General features: G+C 43.3%; 1 protein-coding gene across 3 annotated transcripts in view; it reads left to right on the forward strand.

The window, feature by feature from the left end:
- Positions 1–20,165, forward strand: part of slc5a10 (solute carrier family 5 member 10) — a 118,775-nt gene that overhangs the window by 16,626 nt on the left and 81,984 nt on the right. For all 3 annotated transcript variants that reach the window (XM_052021090.1, XM_052021091.1, XM_052021092.1), the window contains exons 4-6: positions 421–480; positions 576–680; positions 11,431–11,536. In XM_052021090.1, coding sequence (XP_051877050.1) covers positions 421–480; positions 576–680; positions 11,431–11,536 — 271 coding nt within the window. The remainder of the gene's footprint in view (positions 1–420; positions 481–575; positions 681–11,430; positions 11,537–20,165) is intronic.

Below are 20,165 nucleotides of genomic sequence, written 5' to 3' on the forward strand. Positions count from 1 at the left end.
GCATATCAACAAAATCTGACACCAGGACACGCAAGATATTTAGGAGAAGTGATTTCAAAGGTAGATTATTGTGCGTCTTAAGGGGAGAGAGATGGAGAGGCAGGGAGGTGTAGGAAGGGGATTCCAGAGAAAACAAGGGAGTAAAGCTCTTTCAAGGAGATACTGCAGGCATAATAACCTCCTGCATCAAAAAACAATGTCCTGAAGAAGGGTTCTGGTCTGAAATGTTGACTGCCTGCTTTTCACCACGGATGCTGCCTGACCTGTTGAGTTCCTCCAGCATCTTGTTTTTTTCATCTGAATTCCAGCATCTGCAGCCCTTTGTTTCTCTGATAACCTCCTGCATGATGTTACATTCCATTTAATAAGCAAATAATCAACTTCTGTAATTGAATATTAACCCTAGGATAATTTCAACAGGCCACCTATGTGTTACTGCTGCTGGCTTGGGTATTTGTACCAGTCTACATATCCTCTGGGGTAAGTATACCCTTGTGCACCTCACAAACATCACCTTTTGGGGATATTGAAGAACGGGCGAATTCTACTTGCATTAATTTGTTTCTGCTAATCAGATAGTGACCATGCCTGAATACCTGCAGAAAAGATTTGGAGGAGAGAGAATTCGGATGTATCTGTCTGCCCTGTCACTGCTGTTGTCCGTATTTACAAAGATATCTGTAAGTAAACCCTTTGCTCCCATTCAGTATTGTGTGTGTGTGTGTTTAAGAAGTAGCCACAGAATCATGTATGTTCACCTGAGGGTTCAGGCTGGGCCCGGTTTAATGATGTCTCTGATGTTCTGGGACTCCTTCCTTGCTGGATGGGGAATATCAGCCTGGATGAAGCAGACAGCTCTCTCCGTAGGACTTAAACGTACAGGCTTCTGAATGAGAGGTGATGTGCCCATCCTCTAACCAGGCTCAGCATGCTCTGGTGAGATCAGCACCATGTCTCCTTAATATTGACCCAGGTTCTGCTAAAATTGGGATCAGGCATAGCTCCTTGATTAGACAAAGGGGCACTTTGATCTGATATTTGTATCTTCTGAAGGATTTTCTTTAACCAACACATCCAGCATGAAATTCTGGCTTTTGAATACAGATGTCAAATTTGGTATATTGGAAAATTGGTTTATTATTGTCACATGTACTGAGGTACAGTGAAAAACTTGCTTTGCATACCGTTCATACAGATCAATTAATTACAGCAGTGCATTGAGGTAGTACAATGCATGGTGAGGCAGGCACGGTAGTGTAGCGGTTAGTATAATGCTTTACAGTGCCAGCAACCCGGCTTCAAATCCAGCCACTGTCTGTAAGGAGTTTGTACGTTCTCCCTGCGTCTGCGTGGGTTTCCTCTGGGTGCTCCAGTTTCCTCCCACATTCCAAAGTTGGGAAGTTGTGGGCATGCTATGTTGGCGCTGGAAGCGTGGCGACACTTGCGGGCTGCCCCCAGAACACTCTACGCAAAAGATGCATTTCACTGTGTGTTTTGATATACATGTGACTAATAAAGATATCTTATCTTACAAGGTAAAGCAATAACAGAGTATAGAATAAAGTGTTACAGTTACAGAGAAAATACAGTGCAGGCAAACAATAAGGTGCAAGGTCATAACGAGGTAGATCATGAGGTAAAGAGTCCGTCTTATTGTATCAGGGAACTGTTCAATAGTCTTATAACAATTTCTGTCTTCGTAAAACTGCCAGGGCTTCTATAATAATGGAGGACTTCCACTAATAACTCATTGAACCAATTTGGCCACATGAATGCAAAATGACTTACCACGACATAGAAGGAGGCCATTTGACCCATTGGGTTTATGCTGGTTCCTAGCAGAGCAATCCCATCAGTCCAATTTACCTTCTTCTTATCTCCCTCTCATGTCCACCAATTCCCGCCTCTGGTTCATTTGTTCCTTCACAGGGTCCACTGCTCAGAACCACCACCCTTCTCCACTGCAATTAGTTAAGATGATGAAAACTTCAGGTGTTAGTTCTAAAATGCTCTAAAATTGTTATTATTTGTTGAGTTCATCGTTAATACATGATAAACTCTCTGGCTCTCAAAAAGAACATTATAGTCCATTTCTTTTAAGTACCTCTGCTGAAAAATCAAATGAAGACATTATCCTCCCCCCTAGGAGGGGTTAAACAGAGTTGTACAGCCATAGAGACTCTTCTGTCCAACTTATCCATGCCGACCAATTTTCCCAACTGAGCTAGTCCCATTTGCCTGCATTTGGCCAGTATCCCTTTCAACATTTCCTATCCAGATGCAGTGTAAAGTTATATTCTGCCTCAGGATGTCTTTCTATTGAAGTGAGCGCAATGTGCTGTTGCTTCTGTGTAGAATGTTCGCAGTTACCGACTGGGGTGGGTTTCTAGGCCTATATCTCACCATGACAGGAACAGTACTGGTATTGTACCAAACAGTACAGGCAGCAGTGCCCCTTATGGTTTTCTGCTTGTAATAAGATAATGTTATCCCTGGCATAAGTAGCTATATACCTATTGAGCACTGTCCTATGTGTTCTGGAGGACTGAAACTGCAACGGATGAGGCTTTGAAGAAGTAATTGGTAACGTAGGTACTGTTGGCAGCGGTGAACTTCAGTATTCATAGAAACATAGAACATAGAAAACCTACAGCACAATTCAGGCCCTTCGGCCCACAAAGCTGTGCCGAACAAGTCCCTACCTTAGAAATTACTAGGCTTACCCATAGCCCTCTATTTTTCTCAGCTCCATGTACCTATCCAACAGTCTCTTAAAAGACCCTATCGTATCCGCCTCCACCACCGTTGCCGGCAGCCCATTCCACACACTCACCACTCTCTGAGTAAAAAACTTACCCCTGACATCTCTATATCTACTCCCCAGCACCTTAAACCTATGTCCTCTTGTGGCTACCAATTCAGCCCTGGGGAAAAGCCTCTGACTATTTACCCTATCAATACCTCTCATCATCTTATATACCCCTATCAGGTCCCCCCTCATCCTTCATCACTCCAAGGAGAAAAGGCCGAGTTTCCTCAACCTGCTTTCACAAGGCATGCTCCGCATTCCAGGCAGCATCCTTGTAAATCTCCTCTGCACCCTTTCTATGGCTTCCACATTCTTCCTGTAGTGAGGTGACCAGAACTGAGCACAGCACTCCAAGTGGGGTCTGACCAGGGACCTATATAGCTGCAACAATACCTCTCGGCTCCTAAATTCAATTCCCCGATTGATGAAGGACAATACATCATATGCCTTCTTAACCACAGAGTCAACCTGCGCAGCCGCTTTGAGCATCCTATGGACTTGGACCCCGAGATCCCTCTGATCCTCCACACTGCCAAGAGTCCTACCATTAAGACTATATTCTGCCATCATATTTGACCTACCAAAATGAACCACTTCACACTTATCTGGGTTGAACTGCATCTGCCACTTCTCAGCCCAACTTTGCATCCTATCTATGTCCCTCTGTAACCTCTGACAGCCCTCCAAACTATCCACAACACCCCAACCTTTGTGTCATCCGCAAACTTACTAACCCACCCCTCCACTTCCTCATCCAGGTCGTTTATAAAAATCACAAAGAGCAAGGGTCCCAGTACAGATCCCTGAGGTACACCACTGGTCACCGACCTCCATGCAGAATACAACCCTTCAACAACCACTCTTTCCCTTCTGTGGGCCAGCCAGTTCTGGACCTTTGCTACTCAAGAATACACTCAGTATTCCTTCAGTGGAGTTCCAAAGCCAAACTAAGAACTGGCTTGTAGATCAGCAGTTATATCAATTGATATTTGCAATAGTTTGGGGGTCGGGGCTGAAATTTTTCTTGGCAGACACTGCAACATAGATGACCATGATCGGACAACCTACCCTACATTGTTGGGCGTTCGCTTCTGCGGACATCAACGTTGTGTAAAATGGGCTGTCAGCTCACTCCTGGTCACAGGGGAAATCGAGACTCAGCTACATCAGGCAAACACTTTTCGTCATTAATCATGACAATAAATCTCATGAAAGTGGTGATGCATACCTGAGTTAATTCACCGACTCAGCAATCTGTCTTAATGCACTTGTATTTACACCATTACAAGATTTCTCTGACCAAGCTACACTTACTTTTACGCTAATCTTTGAGTTTGTTGAGACTTTGCCCCACCCTATCGTGAGAGGCTGTTGTGGGAGTGCGAAGGGGTACGGTGAACAGGCCTCCACAATTTCTGCAAGTTACATCACACTTAAATCACTCTGTCAATCTGGTTTAGCATGGCACACCCAAACACATTACACCACCTTCAGATCAGGACAAGGCTCTCCAACTTAATGTTATTTGTTCAGGCTGAACATATTTGGACTACTGGTAGTTAACAACCAGTTTCAACGATAATAAAAACAGAGTGCTGGAAACACTAAGCAGGTCAGACAGCATCCACAGAGAGAGGAGAATTAGTGTCAAAGACTCTTTGTCAGAACATTCATCTTAGTTTCTCATAACTTGCTGTTGGATTTCAAAACTCTAAATCCTGTATTTCCAGAATTCCATATTCGAATCTCTCTAATTTGGTTATTAAGCCAGATCTTATCGAAGTTACATTGCGTACTGTGTTTAAACTGTCTCACCCTCTCCTTCTTGTCCTGATCATGGCCTTTGACAATATTGGCCACATGGTTTTCTTGATCATTGGCTGGCTGCTAGACTCGACTGTTATCTATTCGGTCGTAGCCAGAGAAACAACGGTAAAGGCATCTCCTACTACTCCCGTACTGCTGCTTCAGGTGTCCTCCAAGATTTTACCCTTAACCTCTCCTATTTTACCATCTGCTTGGGTGCCCTTGACTCTACAGCAATCTCTCCACGGTCCTCTGAAAGAGAGCAAGTGCAGATGAAATGATGCAGCTATATAAAACTTTGGACAGACCGCACTTGGAGTATTGTCTGAAATTCTGGTCGCCCCATTAGAGGAGGGATGTGGAGGCTTTGGAAAAGGTACAGAAGAGGTTTACCAGGATGCTGCTTGGATTGGATGGTATGAGCTATGAAGAGAGGTCGGATGAACTTGGGTTGTTTTCTCTGGAGCATCAGGGGCTGAGGGGAGACCTGATAGAAGGTTATAACATTATAAGAGGCATAGATAGGGTAGACAGTCAGAATCTTTTTCCCAGGGTAGAAATGTCAAATACTAGAGGACATGCATTTAAGGCGAGAGGGGGAAAGTTTAAAGGAGATGTGCGGGGCAAGTTTTTTTACACAGAGTGGTGGGTGCCTGGAATGGGCTGCCAGGGGTGGTGGTGGAGGCAGATACGACAGTGGTGTTTAAGAGGATTTTAGATAGACACAGGGAATGGCAGGGTCTGGATCATGCGCAGGCAGAAGAGATTTAGTTTAATTTGGCATTATATTTGGTGCAGACGTTGTGGGCTGAAGGGCCCGTTCCTGTGCTGTACTGTTCTGTGTTCTATGAAACTCCAAAGGGTAGTCGGTTATATGAGAACAAACCCTTGCGTGAGTTGGCAGTCAAAAACACTTTAGGCTGATTCTCTAACACCGTCTGTTGAAATTAATGACTCATCTCCGGCTAAGCGAACTGCTTCCCTGCCAGACAATTCAGCAAATAATTAATTCATTAGTTCCAGGAATGGGATTCAATTAAGAATCAGATTTCAATCTTCACAAATACCCATGGATCCACCATGACTCAACACTAACACAATGGTGCTGCCCATTAAGAGTACAGGCAGTCCCCCAGGTTATGATTGGGTTCCATTCCTGACAACTGTTCACCACCCGAGTTTTTTGTAAGTTGGAAATGAACAACAACCACGTGTAGGAGAGGGTCACAGGAACAGCAGGTGATGGGAGAGCGAGCAGACCCGGGAAGAGTGAGTCTGCTCAGTGCTCCCAGCTCTGCTCGGCTTGACCCACCTGATCTCGTCAATGGGAGGTGTGTTAGAAGCAGCTCTGGGTCGGTTTTCTTTATAGCTTCCCACTGATCCAATGGGAAATGTTGATCCCATTTATTACAGGTTGTTAATGACATGGCCTCATCTTTGAATTGGAAGCTCATGGGCTCAAGTCCTACTTCAGAGCCCAGAATCATATCATCTTAGCTCATATGCTGGTGTGCTGAGGGAGGCAACATCTTTTGGATGAGGTTACATCAGCCCTCTGAAATTAATGTGAAACATTCCACGACAATACAGGTTGAGTGAACTCGGCCTTTTCTCCTTGGAGCGACGGAGGATGAGGGGGGACCTGATAGAGGTGTATAAGATGATGAGAGGCATCGATCGTGTGGATAGTCAGAGGCTTTTTCCCAGGGCTGAAATGGTTGCCACAAGAGGACACACGTTTAAGGTGCTGGGGAGTAGGTACAGAGGAGATGTCAGGGGTAAGTTTTTTACTCAGAGAGTGGTGAGTGCATGGAATGGGCTGCCGGCAACGGTGGTGGAGGCGGGTACGATAGGATCTTTTAAGAGACTTTTGGATAGGTACATGGAACTTAGAAAAATGGAGGGCTATGGGTAAGCCTAGTAATTTCTAAGACAGGGACATGTTCGGCACAACTTTGTGGGCCGAAGGGCCTGTATTGTGCTGTAGGTTTTCTATGTTTCTATGACACAATCTGAAGATCAGGGTGATTCTTGCTATGTTCTCAGTCTTAGGGGGTCAGAGATTCATAGAGTCATTCAGGAGAGAACAGGCCCTATAACTTGCCATGTCCATGTCAAGTTATCAAGTCCCTGTCTATATTAATCCCATCTTCCAGCACTTGGCCTGTAGCTTTCTATTGCCATAGTGTTTCAAGTGTCCATCGAAATAGTTCTCCAATCTTGTGAGAATCTCTGCCTCAACCACCCCCTCAGGCGGTTCATTCCAGATTCCAAACACCTTTTGGGTGAAAAAAAATTCTCTCTCAAATCCATTCTAAAAACCCTGCCCTTTACATTAAACCTGTGCCCTTCAGTTGTAGACGCCTCTGCAAAGGGAAAGTGTTTCTCAAAATTTCTACCCTGAGGTCCGTCCCTCATAATTGTGTACAGCTCAGTCAGGTCCCCCTCAGCCTTCTCTACTCCATAGAAAACAAGCCCAGCCTTTCCTCACAGTTGAAACACTCTATTGGTATTGGTATTGGTTTAGTGGTAAACCGAGGTACAGTGAAAAACTTGTCGTGCATACCATTCGTACAGATCAATTCATTACACAGTGCATTGATGTAGTACAGGGTGTATTGAGGTAGTACAGGGTAAAAACAATAACAGAATACAGAGTAAAGTGTCACAGCTACAGGGAAGTGCAGTGCAGGTAGACAATAAGGTGCAAGGTCACACCAAGGTAGATTGTGAGGTCAAGAGTCCATCTCATCATATAAGGGAACCGTTCAATAGTCTTATCACCATGGGATAGAAGCTGTCCTTGAGCCTGGTGGTATGTGCCCTCAGGCTCCGGTATCTTCTGCCTGATGGGAGAGGAGAGAAGAAAGAACGACCCGGGTGGGTGGGGCCTTTGATTATGCTGGCTGCTTCACCAAGGCAGCGAGAGGTAACATCCCAGGGAACATCCTGGTGAACCTCCTCTGCACCCTCTCAGTGCAGTCACATCCTTCCTATAGTTAGGTGATCAGGACTGCACACAGTTCTCCAACTGTGACCTACTTAGTATTTTTTGTATGTGCTGCTGCCTTCAGAGATCCTTTATGTGTACATCAAGATCTCTCTATTCCTCGGTGCTTCCTACTATTCACTGTGTATATCCTAACCTCACTAGTCCTCCCAAAATAGGCACTTCACATTCTTCATTAAAACCTCACACATATCCTTTGGTTGCATGCACAGATTGCCACTTTCAGTCTCTGTCATTTGGCCCTACTATTTCGCTGGTTACCTCCTTGTTCTTAATATTCCAATAAAATGCTTTGGGATTTTAATTGGTCTTGACCACCAGTGCTATTTTGTGCCCCATAATAACCCCTTTCAAGTACACCCCACCCTCCTCTTGCTATACCCCTGTCAGTCCTCTTCTGATTTCAATTCCATCTTCCTGCCATTATCTTTACCCAACTCTCGCTATCTCTGAAGTCAAGGGCTCCTTGTACTTGGCCTGACCCTTAACCATCACAGGAACATGTTGGCCCTGGACTCCCACTATTTGAGTGGCTCCACTAATCACTCCTTTAAGCAGCTGCTCCCAGACCACTTCTGCCGTGTCTGGTCCTATCAAATTGAAGTCAGCTTTCCTCCAATTCAGAACTTTAATGTCCAATTAATTCATCATTGTCCTTCTCCACAACTACCTTGAAACTTGCAGAGTAATGGTCACTCTCTCTGAAATGCTCTCCCACAGATATTTGCCCGACCACTTTCCCAATGACTAAATCCAGTATTACCCCTTCTTGTGTAGACCACCTATGTGCTGGTTCAAAATCTCTCCTGGATTCACTTGAAAAATTTTACCCCACTTATGCCTTTCACACTAGGACATTCCCAGTTAATATTGGGAAGATGAAATCCACTCCTGATAAGATAAGATAAGATATCTTTATTAGTCTCATGGACATCAAAACACACAGTGAGATGCATCTTTTGCAGTTCTGGGGGCAGCCCACGAGTGTCGCCATGCTTCCGGCGCCAAAAAATTTATGTCAGAAGTGGGATTCGAACCCACGCCTCACTTCACTCCTATCTACCTTATTATTTTTACACTTCTCTGTTCATAGTTGCTCTTTTCACCTTGAAGTTTGTGGGATTTTCACCTTGAAGGATGTGGGATCTTACTGTGCACAAGTTGCCAATTGGATTTCCTACATTACAGCAATGACCATACCTTAGAGATACACCACTGGCTGTAAAGTGCTTTGGAACGTCCTGCAGTTATGAGAAGTGCCAAAGAAATACAGGTCTTTAATATTTTATATCACTCCCACACACTTATATTGAGCTCCAGCTTTCTTGAAAATGTATAGCATTTATTTTGAGGAATCACCTTGGGTGCAATTCTATTGACGACATCGTCTATCATAAGACTTAGACTTTTGTTTCAGAGATTATAAACAGGTGGAAAAGCTCTTGCTACTTTTGATGACTTCCTGACCACTCAATTTATTATACTAATGGATATATGGTCTCCTAAAGCTCATTTCTGTTACTACAAAGGGTTTTATAAATCTAATGTTTATGACTAAACACTTCTTGTACCAGGATTGATGTCCAAACATGTCACCTCAAACATGTTGCTTCAGCAGATTCTCATTCCATTAACGTTTAACATGAAGGCCCCCTCAGAGGTTTATCTAGAGTGTACTTGTAATAATGTGTAATTGCAAGGATTTTCTTGCTCATAAACCTGTCTGCCTGATCAAGGGAAATAAACCCTGGCTCTGGCATTAACAGAAGTTAATAATAGGTTAAAGGTTCGAGAAGTTCTGTTGATTAAAATGTGAAATGATTTTTGATGGCTTTGTTTGTTGAACATGGATAGACTCCGTTCAATAGTGGGCAGAGGGGAAAAGAAAAGAAATCAAAGAACAAACTAGGGGTGACGATAACAGCAATATAGACCCATAGAGCATCCTCCCATTGAGCCCTCTTATCTCATTGTTAGATTCCCTTCAACCATTCGGTTCTTGAACCAACCAGCACAACCCTAATCACTACCTCAGTAAAGCAACACTATGACCTCTTTGATCACTTTGCACTACAGTGGACTTTGTTTTTTTTTTGGTTTTAATTGTGTTCTTAAGTTATGTTGTGTTCTTAAGTTGTGTTCTTAATCGATGGGCCGAATGGCCTACTTCTGCTCCTTTGTCTTGTGATCTTGTGTTTAATTAATGTTTTCTTGTGAATGTTGTGTATCTGATGCTATGTGCCTGTGATGCTGTTGCAACTAAGTTTTTCATTGCACCTGTGCTGACATGTACTTGTGCAGATGGCAATAAACTTGACTTTGACTTTAATTAATCCCACTCCCTTGTATCAGAAGGGAGCATGCTGACCATCAACCTGAAGTGTCAACTGTTCCCTTCTCCTCAGATGCTGCCTGACCAGCAGAGTATTTTCTGCTATTTCAGTACTTACAATGTCTTGCTTTTCAGTCCCACTTCCTTGTTCTTTCTCCAATAATTTCTCTTTCAAGTGTTTATCCAATTCCCCCTTCGATTTTAATGTTGAAAGCCTTACAATACACATTCAGCTAATAAGCTGTGTAAATCAATTTTTTTCATGTTACATCTGGTTCCTTTGTCAGTCTTCTTAAATTTATGTGCTCAGGTTACTGCAGTTCAGCCACTCAATCAAAGCCTTTGTGATATTGAAGGCCTTAACAAATGTCATCTTAACCCTGTGCAACCCAAGGAGTGCTTCTTCTCCAGTTTCTCTACATTACTTAGCCCTGACATCTATGTGCCTAGTCATTGTGTCTTTGGTGTCAATCGTAACCCTAAGGTGCTTCACAAAGGCCTGATCAAGAAAAAAATGCATGCTGAACCAGAGTTGGCAATCGGATCGAATAGGATGGTTCCAGAGGGTAGGTGTTGCCACTGTTGTTGAGGGAATGGACATCAAGGGCCCAGCAAAGAGAGGCAAAGTGGGAGAAGTGCTATAGGACTGGAGGGTTCTTGCTAGCTGACATCGACCCTCGGTCACTGGACTAAATATGTTGAAGCGATGGCAGCTGAGTATTTCACTCTTTACTGATGTCAATAGCACAAGTAATGAAGGAAGCTGATATGACAGCAACATTTAGAACATAGAACAGTACAGCACAGAACAGGCCATTCAGCCCACAATGTTGTGCTGGCATAGCTATTCCCTCCTACCTACAGAATGCTCATATCCCTCCATTTTCCTCTCATTCATGTGCCCATCCAAGCCCCTTTTAAATGCCCCCCTGATCAATTTGCCTCCACCACCCTATCAGGCAACGCATTTCAGGCATCCACCACTCTCTCCGGTCTGTTCTGAACCGACCCACTCTCACCTTAAATGCATGCTCTCTGGTATTGGATCACTCAATAATGGGGAAAAAGATATTACTTGTCCACCCTATCTATGCCCCTAATTTTATACACTTCCAACAGATCACCCCTCAGCCTCCACTGCTCCAGAGAAAGGAGCCCAAGTTTGTCCAGCCTCTCCTGATAGCACATGCCCTGTAATCCAGGCATTTAGACAGACGCATGAACAGGCGGGGAATGGAGGGATACAGGCCATGTGCAGGCAGATGGGATTAGTTTAATTTTGCATCAAGGTCAGCACAGAGATGATGGGCCGAAGGGCCTGTTCCTGTGCCACACTGTTCTATAAGCTGCTTACCCTAGAGTGCTCTGCCCCCTCACTTCACCTTTTCGACCAGCCCTTTTTGTTTCCTTATTTCACCCTCGTTCCCAATGTAGAGAGCGAAACAATGATCATATTGTTTTTTACCTCACCAGACAGATCTGTACTCGGGGGCCCTGTTTGTGCAAGTGTGCCTTGGATGGAACCTGTACCTCTCGACGGTTCTGATGCTGGTTGTCACAGCTCTCTACACCATAGCAGGTAATTAGCCATTGAACTAACAGTGTAGACTTGTTATAAATCTTAAATAGAGTTCTTTAAAAAGAAATTGATGGAAATGCTCAGTAGATTAGAGTCAGTCAGCACGAAAACTGGCCCTTTGGCCCAACTCATTCATGCCGACCAAGATTCCCATCTCAGCAAGTCCCATTTGCCTGCATTTGCCCCATAAACCTTTCCTAGCCATGTACCTATCCAGGTGCCTTTTAAATGTAGTTATTGTACCTGCCTCTGGCAGCTCGTTCCATATATGTACGGAAAATGTTGCCCCTTGGGTTCTGATTAAATCTTTCCCCTCTCACCTTCAGCCTATACCCTATAGTTCTTGATTCCCCATCCCTGGGAAGAAAAGACTGAGTGCATTCAACCTATCTATGCCCCTCATGATTTTATACACCTGTATAAGGTCACCCCTCATCCTCCTACACTCCAATGAGTAAAGTCCTAGCCTGCCCAGCCTCTCCCTATACCTCAGTCCCTGGCAAAATCCTCGTAGGTCTTTTTTATGCACATCCTCATAAATCTTTTCTGCACTCTTTCTAGCTTAATGGCATCTTTCCTATCGCAGGGCATCCAAAACTGAACACAATATTCCAAGTGCGGCCTCACCAAAGTACAATTCCAACATAACCTCCCAACTTCTGTACTCTGTGAACATAGAACATAGTACAGGCCCTTCGGCCCACGATGTTGTGCCGACATTTTATCCTGCTCTAATATCTATCTAACCCTTCCCTCCCACATAGCCCTCCATTTCTCTATCATTCATGTGGCTATCTAAGAGTCTCTTAAATGTCCCTAATGTATCTGCCCCCACAACCTTTGCAGGCAGTGCGTTCCACGCACCCACCACTCTGTGTAAAAAAAAATTTACCTCTGACATCTCCCTTATACCTTCCTCCAATCACCTTAAAATTATGCCCCCTTGTGTTAGCCATTTTCGCCCTGGGAGTAAGTCTCTGACTGTCCACTCGATCTATGCCTCTTATCATCTTGTACACCTCTATCAAGTCACCTCTCATCCTCCTTCTCTCCAAAGAGAAAAGCCCTAGCTCACTCGATCTATCCTCATAAGACATGCTCTCCAATCCAGGCAGCATCCTGGTAAATCTCCTCTGCACCCTCTCTAAAGCTTCCACATCCTTCCTATAATGAGGCGAGCAGAACTGAACACAATACTCCAAGTGTGGTCTAACCAGAGTTCTATAGAGCTGCAACATTACCTCATGGCTCTTGAACTCAATACCCCGACTAATAAAGGCCAACACACCATACGCCTTCTTAACAATCCTATCGACCTGCGCGGCAACCTTGAGGGATCTACGGACGTGGACCCCAAGATCCCTCTGTTCCTCCATTAGTGCACTGACTAATGAAGGCCAGTGTGCCAAAAGCCTTCTTCACCACCCTGCCTACCCATGACATTCATCTGTGACTGTCAACCTATGAGATTCATCAGCAATTGTGAAGAAAATTAACAGGTCAACCATTCAGTGGCAGGAATCCCTGGGATTTCCTGTAGCTCTTCCTGCTCTGCTGCAGTGACCTGGGAAATCTCAGCATTTCCTCCACACCTCTGAGGAATGTCATGGATGCAAACCAGGAACCTGTCTGTGTATATTGCTCCTGCACCTGAAACATCTTCCCTCTGCACAAAAGAGAAACGATAACACTTCAGGAGTCTCCAGTGGTAAAGACTGATCTCTAGGACACTGGCACACAGCTCAGGGCAGTGCGATGGAGTCACAGTATCATACAGTACAGAAATGGCCATCAAGAACAGTTACTTCCCTTCAACCATTCAGTTCTTGATCCAACCTGCACAACCCTAATCACTACAGTTTAGCAACACTATGACAACTTTGATCACTTTGCATTAAAGTGGGCTTTGTTTTTTTTTGTTCTAATTCCGTTCTCTCTTGTAAAACTTGTGTATATTTTATGTTTTTCTTGTGAATGCTGCTTATATGATGCTATGTGCCTGTGATGCTGCTGCAAGTTGTTCATTGTACCTGTGCACACATGTACTTGTGCCTATGACAATAAACTCCTCTTTGATTTATCCCATATACCAGTACTCAGTCTGTAGCTGCCTTAACGATTCAAGTGCTCATCCAGATACTTCTTAAATGTGAGAATACCTGCCTCCATCACCTCAGACAATGCATTCCAGAGTGCAGTCATTCTGTGGGTATTCCATCTATGCTGCTGATAATTTCATATACCTCTGTCAGGTCTCCCCTCAGCCTCCTCCGCCGAGATCCTCAGGGGAAATCAGAAATCTATTTTTAAGACAGGAAATGACTTCAATATTTCAATCTGTTACATGTTGAGAGACCATGTGTGGGAACTGGTGGTAGACAACATGATGTACAAAACAGGGTACAAAAGGTGTTTACCAGGATGCTGCCTGGATTAGAGGGTATGAGCTATAAGGAGAAATTTTAAAAATTATTAAAGTCAAAATAACTTAAAAATTAAACACAACTATTTTTAATATTCTCAGATTACATGAATACTTGAAAGGATTAAATTAAGGCATAATTGTTGCCGTGTTACAGGAAGGATGTGGAGGCTTTGGAGAGGGTGCACGATAAGTTCAGCAGGATGTTGTCTGGATTAGAGAGTATTAGCTATAAGGAGAGGTTGGACAAACTTGGGATGTTTTCTCTGGCGTGTCGGAGGCTGAGGGGAGACCTGATAGAAGTGTATAAAATTATGAGAGGCATAGATAGGGTAGAGAGTCAGAGTCTTTTCCCCAGGGTAGAAATGTCAAATACTAGAGGTTATGCATTTAAGGTGAGAGGGGGAAAGTTTAAAGGAGGTGTGCGGGGCAAGTTTTTTACACAGAGAGTGGTGGGTGCCTGGAATGCGCTGCCAGGGGTGGAGATTGAAGCAGATACAATAGTGGCATTTAAGAGGCTGTTAGATAGATGCATGAACATGCAGGGAATGGAGGGATGTGGATCAAGTGCAGGCCGAGGGATTTAGTTTAATTTGGCATCGTGTTCGGAACAGACCTCATGAGCAAAGGGCATGACCCTGTGTTCTATGTTCTATGTTCTGTGTTCTATGTCATGTGATGACAGCTCAGAATATCTCTAACCAGAGTTGGCAGCCCTATGGCAGAAGTTATGTGAGCTTGCCCTAATGGTTTATAAATGCTTGGAGTCAGTAATCTTACAATACCGATCATCTAAAGCAGTGCCAGTAAGATTTCAATCCATTCTAAAGCTCTTCTTGAATTCATTCATGTTGCTATCTCCTACAAACAATTGCTACATTATGTTATAACCCATCTGTAGTTCTACACATCTCCAAAGTGCTTTATTTCAATGCTGACAGTGATTGTTTATCTATTTGAAGTCCTGTTACAGAGACAGATTTCCAAAGCAATGTCACAATATTTGATAATAAAAAGAAAAGAATAATTTTCCTTCACATTAAAATATTGAATTGAATAACAGTCTCCAGTTTTTCACCTGAATCCATTGTTCAAAACTCTTTGTTCTGCCAAATCCATTGCATGTGTGTGTTTAAGAAGTACAATGTGTTTGGGCATGGAGTTAATTGAGAAGGGTTTGTTTTCTGGTGTTAAAAGCCATTAGATATCTCTGTAATCAATAAAGCACACATAATTAGCCCGGAAGGTTTACTGAAAGATATTTGTCTGCGTCAATAAAGGAAAACACTTCATGGGAATGTCAAATGAATGGGTGCAACTGAACATGTGACTATGAATGGTAGTTGGGATTACTTATTGGAAACTCCAAGTGTTCTCACCTTTAGTTTCATACTCTAACATCATCTCCTTTGGCTGGGTGACAATTTTTGTCTGTCTGTGCTTCCATGAACCTCCTAGGGGCATTTGGATGTCTACAAAAAGAGCTTCTGTAGACATCCAAATTCAGGAACTAAATGCATTTGCGATAATACCTATTATATGTATTCACATTAACAAGTATGAATAAATCTCAGTGCGAACTGGAATGGATCAGAAACAAATTTTTTAAAAACTAAGCACATTTTTAAAAAATGCAGTTGCTGGAAATCTAAAAAAACAACAGAAAATGCTGAAAGCTTTCAGATTACTGGACAGGAAAGGCTTAAAAGGATATGGGCCAAATACAGGCAAATGGGACTAGCTCAGGAAGGCGCCTTCATCAGCAGAGACAAGTTGGCTCGAAGGTCCTGTTTCTGTGCTGTATAGCTCCATGAGCTGAATGCTTCCATCATTTTCTGTTTGTATTTGACCAAGTTGTACAGGCCCTCCAGTTACAGGACATGGTCCCTGTCATGCCCACACTGACATTGCCTGAATGTTTAGGGCCAATCCCAGTGGCCCTCTGCATCCTGGAGACCACTCATGAGGTCTGAGTGACATCAGCACCTTGGGTAGCGCAGTGAGGAGGTCCTGCCCCTCAAAATCAATCCATCTTGTACCCTGTAACAGCTGTAAAACTCACTTCAATGGTTTTTAAATTTCTCTGCTATTATTAAAATCAAAATAAATTAAACACAACTATTGTTAATATTCTCAGATTACAGGATTAAATTAAGACATAATTGTCGCTGTGTTACAGGAAGGGTGTGGAGGCTTTGAAGAGGGTGCAGAAGAAGTTCACCAGGATGTTGCCTGGATTAGAGAGTATTAGCTATAAGGAGAGGTTGGACAAACTTGGATTGTTTTCTCTGGAGCGTCGGAGGCTGAGGGGAGACCTGACAGAAGTGTATAAAATTATGAGAAGCATAGATAGGGTAGACAGTCAGAATCTTTTTCCTGGGGTGGAAATGTCAAATACTGGAAGGGATATTTTTAAGGTGATGGGGGAAAGTTTAAAGGAGATGTGAAAAGCAAGTTTTTTTTACACAGAGAACGATAGGTGCCTGGAACGTGCTGCCAGAGCAAGTGGTGGAAGTAAATACAACAGTGGTGTTTAAGAGGCATTTAGACAGACACGTGAACAGGCAGGGAATTGAGGGATATGGATCATGTGCAGGCAGATGGGGTTAGTTTAATTTGGCATCATGGTTGGCACAGACACTGTGGGCCGAAGGGCCTGTTCCTGTGCTGTACTGTTCTAAGTTCCACGTTGTATGTAATAGTTTAAAAATCACATTGCCATTTGCTTCCTAATCCCTGACTGTGTAACCCTACTGAAATTAATATAGCCCCATGGTAAGTGAATCAGAAACAAGAGGGGTTAGGTTTAACGTGAGGGGAAGGGGTTTTAAAGAGGATCTGAGGAGATTTTTATTACAAGAGAATGGTTGATATCTGGAACACATTGCCAGTGGACATGGTGGAATCGGACACAATTATTACATTTAAAAGGCATTCAGACAGACACTTAAGTAGACAAGGGACAGAAGGATATGGTCGTAATGTGGGCGAACAGAATCAGTGTAGATGGGCAAAAAGGTCTGCATGGACATGGTGGGCTGAAGGAAAACACTGTGTTGCTGGAGGAACTCAGCAGGCCAGGCAGCATCCGTAGAGAAAAGTAGGCGGTCAACGGTTCGGGTTGGGACCCTTCTTCAGGACCGAAGATAGGAAAAGGGGAAGCCTTTAAGAAGGGTCCCACCTTGAAACGTTGACCGCCTGCTTTTCTCCACGGATGCTGCCTGGCCTGCTGAGTTCCTCCAGCATCATCAGTCCTTTGTTTCTTTATGGTGGGCTGAAGGGCCTGTTTCTGTGCTGTACCACTCTATGACTCCATGATCTGCTGGAGGGTCTGAGAGACCTTTTCTGCAGTGTAATGGTGCGGACTGCCAGCAAGACTGCGGCCTGAGAATTGAATTCAGGCTTCAGAAGCTGACAGTAAATCCCTGCCTTTTGCGTTTTGAGAGTGTGCGTACAGAACTCTGGACCTTGCTGCAGTCTAAATGAGGGCATGCTGGTGGTTCTAATCGGAATCACTAGGAGCAACCAGCAAGATGTGGCCCAATATCTTGACGCTATTTTTTAAAGGAGTGCTTAATCTTATTGACATATTTTGACTTGTCTGTATAAATGACAGTAGTGTTAAAATGGACAATCATAAGAGTAGAGCAGGAAGCTGTAATGCTAAACAATATGACTGACCTTTACATTTTGGATATTTTCTGGTTTGGCATGCTTGCATGAAGCTAAAATGTATCATTTATTAATGAAGTTTCCAATGCTCATTGGTCCACACGCACAAGATAATTGTAGCATTTTGCATACAAATGATCATTAATCATATGGATTGTGGTGAATTAACACACCCAGAGGATTTATATTTGTATCAAGTGTTGAAAGAACTTTGGAGCCGAGTGTTTGTAAAGTGTTGTCTCAACTGCAGGAGATGCTGTGACCAAATTTCTACATGGCAAGGTTTCACAAACAGCAATTAAGTAAATTATTAGTTGTGAGACAAAAGTTGATCAAAACACTGGTAGCCTCCACTCCTGTTCCAGCTCTTGGCAAGAAGGTGGGGCGCCTGTGATTTAATTCACGGATTTGAGAAGCAGTTTCTCTGACAGTGTAGCACTGCCTCAGTGCTAGCATCAGCTGAAGCTTTGCTTCTTGAGTGGGAGTCGTACCTAATACCTTTTGGCTTGAAAGCACAATGTCACTGTTGTTGATTTTTACAGTAGAATGTTGTGTTGTAAAATTTTATCAGGTCTTTCCATTCCACTTAATGTTACTGTCAGTCACTAAATGGTAAATTGAGGTGCATTAATCTGTTCCTTCCTGTCTTACTCTACACTCAGTAGAAACTGACGTTTAAGCTTGAACCAAACGTTGGCCGGTGAGTCATAGAGTAATAAAGTTGTACACCGCAGAAACAGGTCCTTCAGCCCAACATCCATGCCAACCTTTTTTGCCTATCTAGACTAATCCTGTTTGCCCATATTAGGACCATATCATTCAATGCCTTGCCTATTTAAGTGTTGGTCTAAATTCCTCTTAAATGTAAATTGGTTAACTTGGTAAATTGGTTTATTATTGTCACATGTACCGAGGTACAGTGAAAAACTTTGTTTTGCATGCCATCTACATGGATCATTTCATTGCAGCAGTGCATTGAGGTAGTACAAGGGAAAAGCAATAACAGAATGCAGAATGAAGTGTTACAGTTACAGAGAAAGTGCAGTGCAGGCAGACAATAAGGTGCAAGGCCATGACGAGGAATAATTGCACCTGATTCTGCCATCTCTTCTGACAGCGCATTCCAGATATCAACCACTCTCTGTGTAAAACAAAAACTTACCCTTAGATCCCCTTTAAATCTCCTACCTCTCAGCTTAAAACTAAGCCCTCTTGTGTTTGATACCCCTATCACAGGGAAAAGATTTTGACTATCTACCCTCTCTATGCCTCTCATAATCTTCTGTCTTCTCACCATGCAGTCTCCTTCACTCCAGGGAAATCAAGCACAGCCTATTCAATCTCTCCCCATAACTAAAGTCCTTAACTGTGGTTATCGAAAACCAATCACCACACTGCCAACTTGTCCTAATGCGTCATATTATATGGTCCACTCAACTAAGATATGACCAGATTTCAAAACGTGTTCCTTATCAACCTGTACAAACTGAGAACTTCGATTAAACATACTGTATCTGAACATATAGTCTTTATGTGGTCGTCCGAAGCAGTGGATCTTTTTTCTTGTTACTGATGTCCAGTGGAAGTATTTCCATCTTGACAACATAGAAGGAGGCCATTTTGGCCCATCGAGTTCATGCTAGCTAACGGAGCAATCCCATTGCTTACTATAACACTCTAGTAGTTTGTGCTTACTTTTCCTGTGACTAATGCTTGTTTAAACTTTGGATTCACTCAGGTAGATGTTGGGAGAGCTTACAAAACTGCACCTCCAATGCCATAAGCACTATGTTAGTGTACATTGTGGAGCTGCAGTTTAAGTTGTTTTTAGTTTATGAGCTGTTATCACAGTAGTGGCACATTGTAGGCAGTTAGAGAAGAATAGTACAGGAGTTGGGATGTTATGTTGAAGTTGTACAAGACCTTGGTAAGGCCTAATTTGGGGTATTGTGTGCAGTTCTGGTCACTTACCTACAGGAAAGATACCAATAAGCTTGCAGATGTCCTGTGTTATCTCTTCAAAAATCTCAATCAAACTGGTAAGGCACAATTTCTGCAGCCTGTGCCATTCTTTTGATGACAACTGCTCCCACTCCTTTCCCCCGTAGCTAGCAGACAGTGACAAAGACTCATTCAGGTTGTCAATCAGATCGCCCATAAAACTGTAAATAACCGCCTGACACCAACCTTGAGAACTTTCGCTGTTCACTATTTATTAAGTCCCTGAAGAAGGTGACACCCGAGGTAATATTACCATAGTAACGAGGGTTAGATTCACGACCTTGATGAACAGAAACAATACTCTCTGTCCAAGCCCTTCAGTAAAATGTGCAGAGCCGGTCTGAAAATCATCTGCCCTCTTTGCTTCTTTTATTTAACGTTTGCTTTCATTCCCTTTTCATTCCTTCAATGTCTGTCTCAAAACGTCTGTCAGTTTGTAGGGACCTCCACCCACCTGCTCACCCTTTGGTGTGGCTTAGAAGAGCCTTTCTAATTTAGGTCAGTGGAAAGTCGTCAGACTCAGACACCTGGCTA

This window comes from Pristis pectinata, chromosome 8, assembly GCF_009764475.1.
Source record: "Pristis pectinata isolate sPriPec2 chromosome 8, sPriPec2.1.pri, whole genome shotgun sequence".
In the NCBI taxonomy this organism is placed as follows: Eukaryota; Metazoa; Chordata; class Chondrichthyes; order Rhinopristiformes; family Pristidae; genus Pristis; species Pristis pectinata.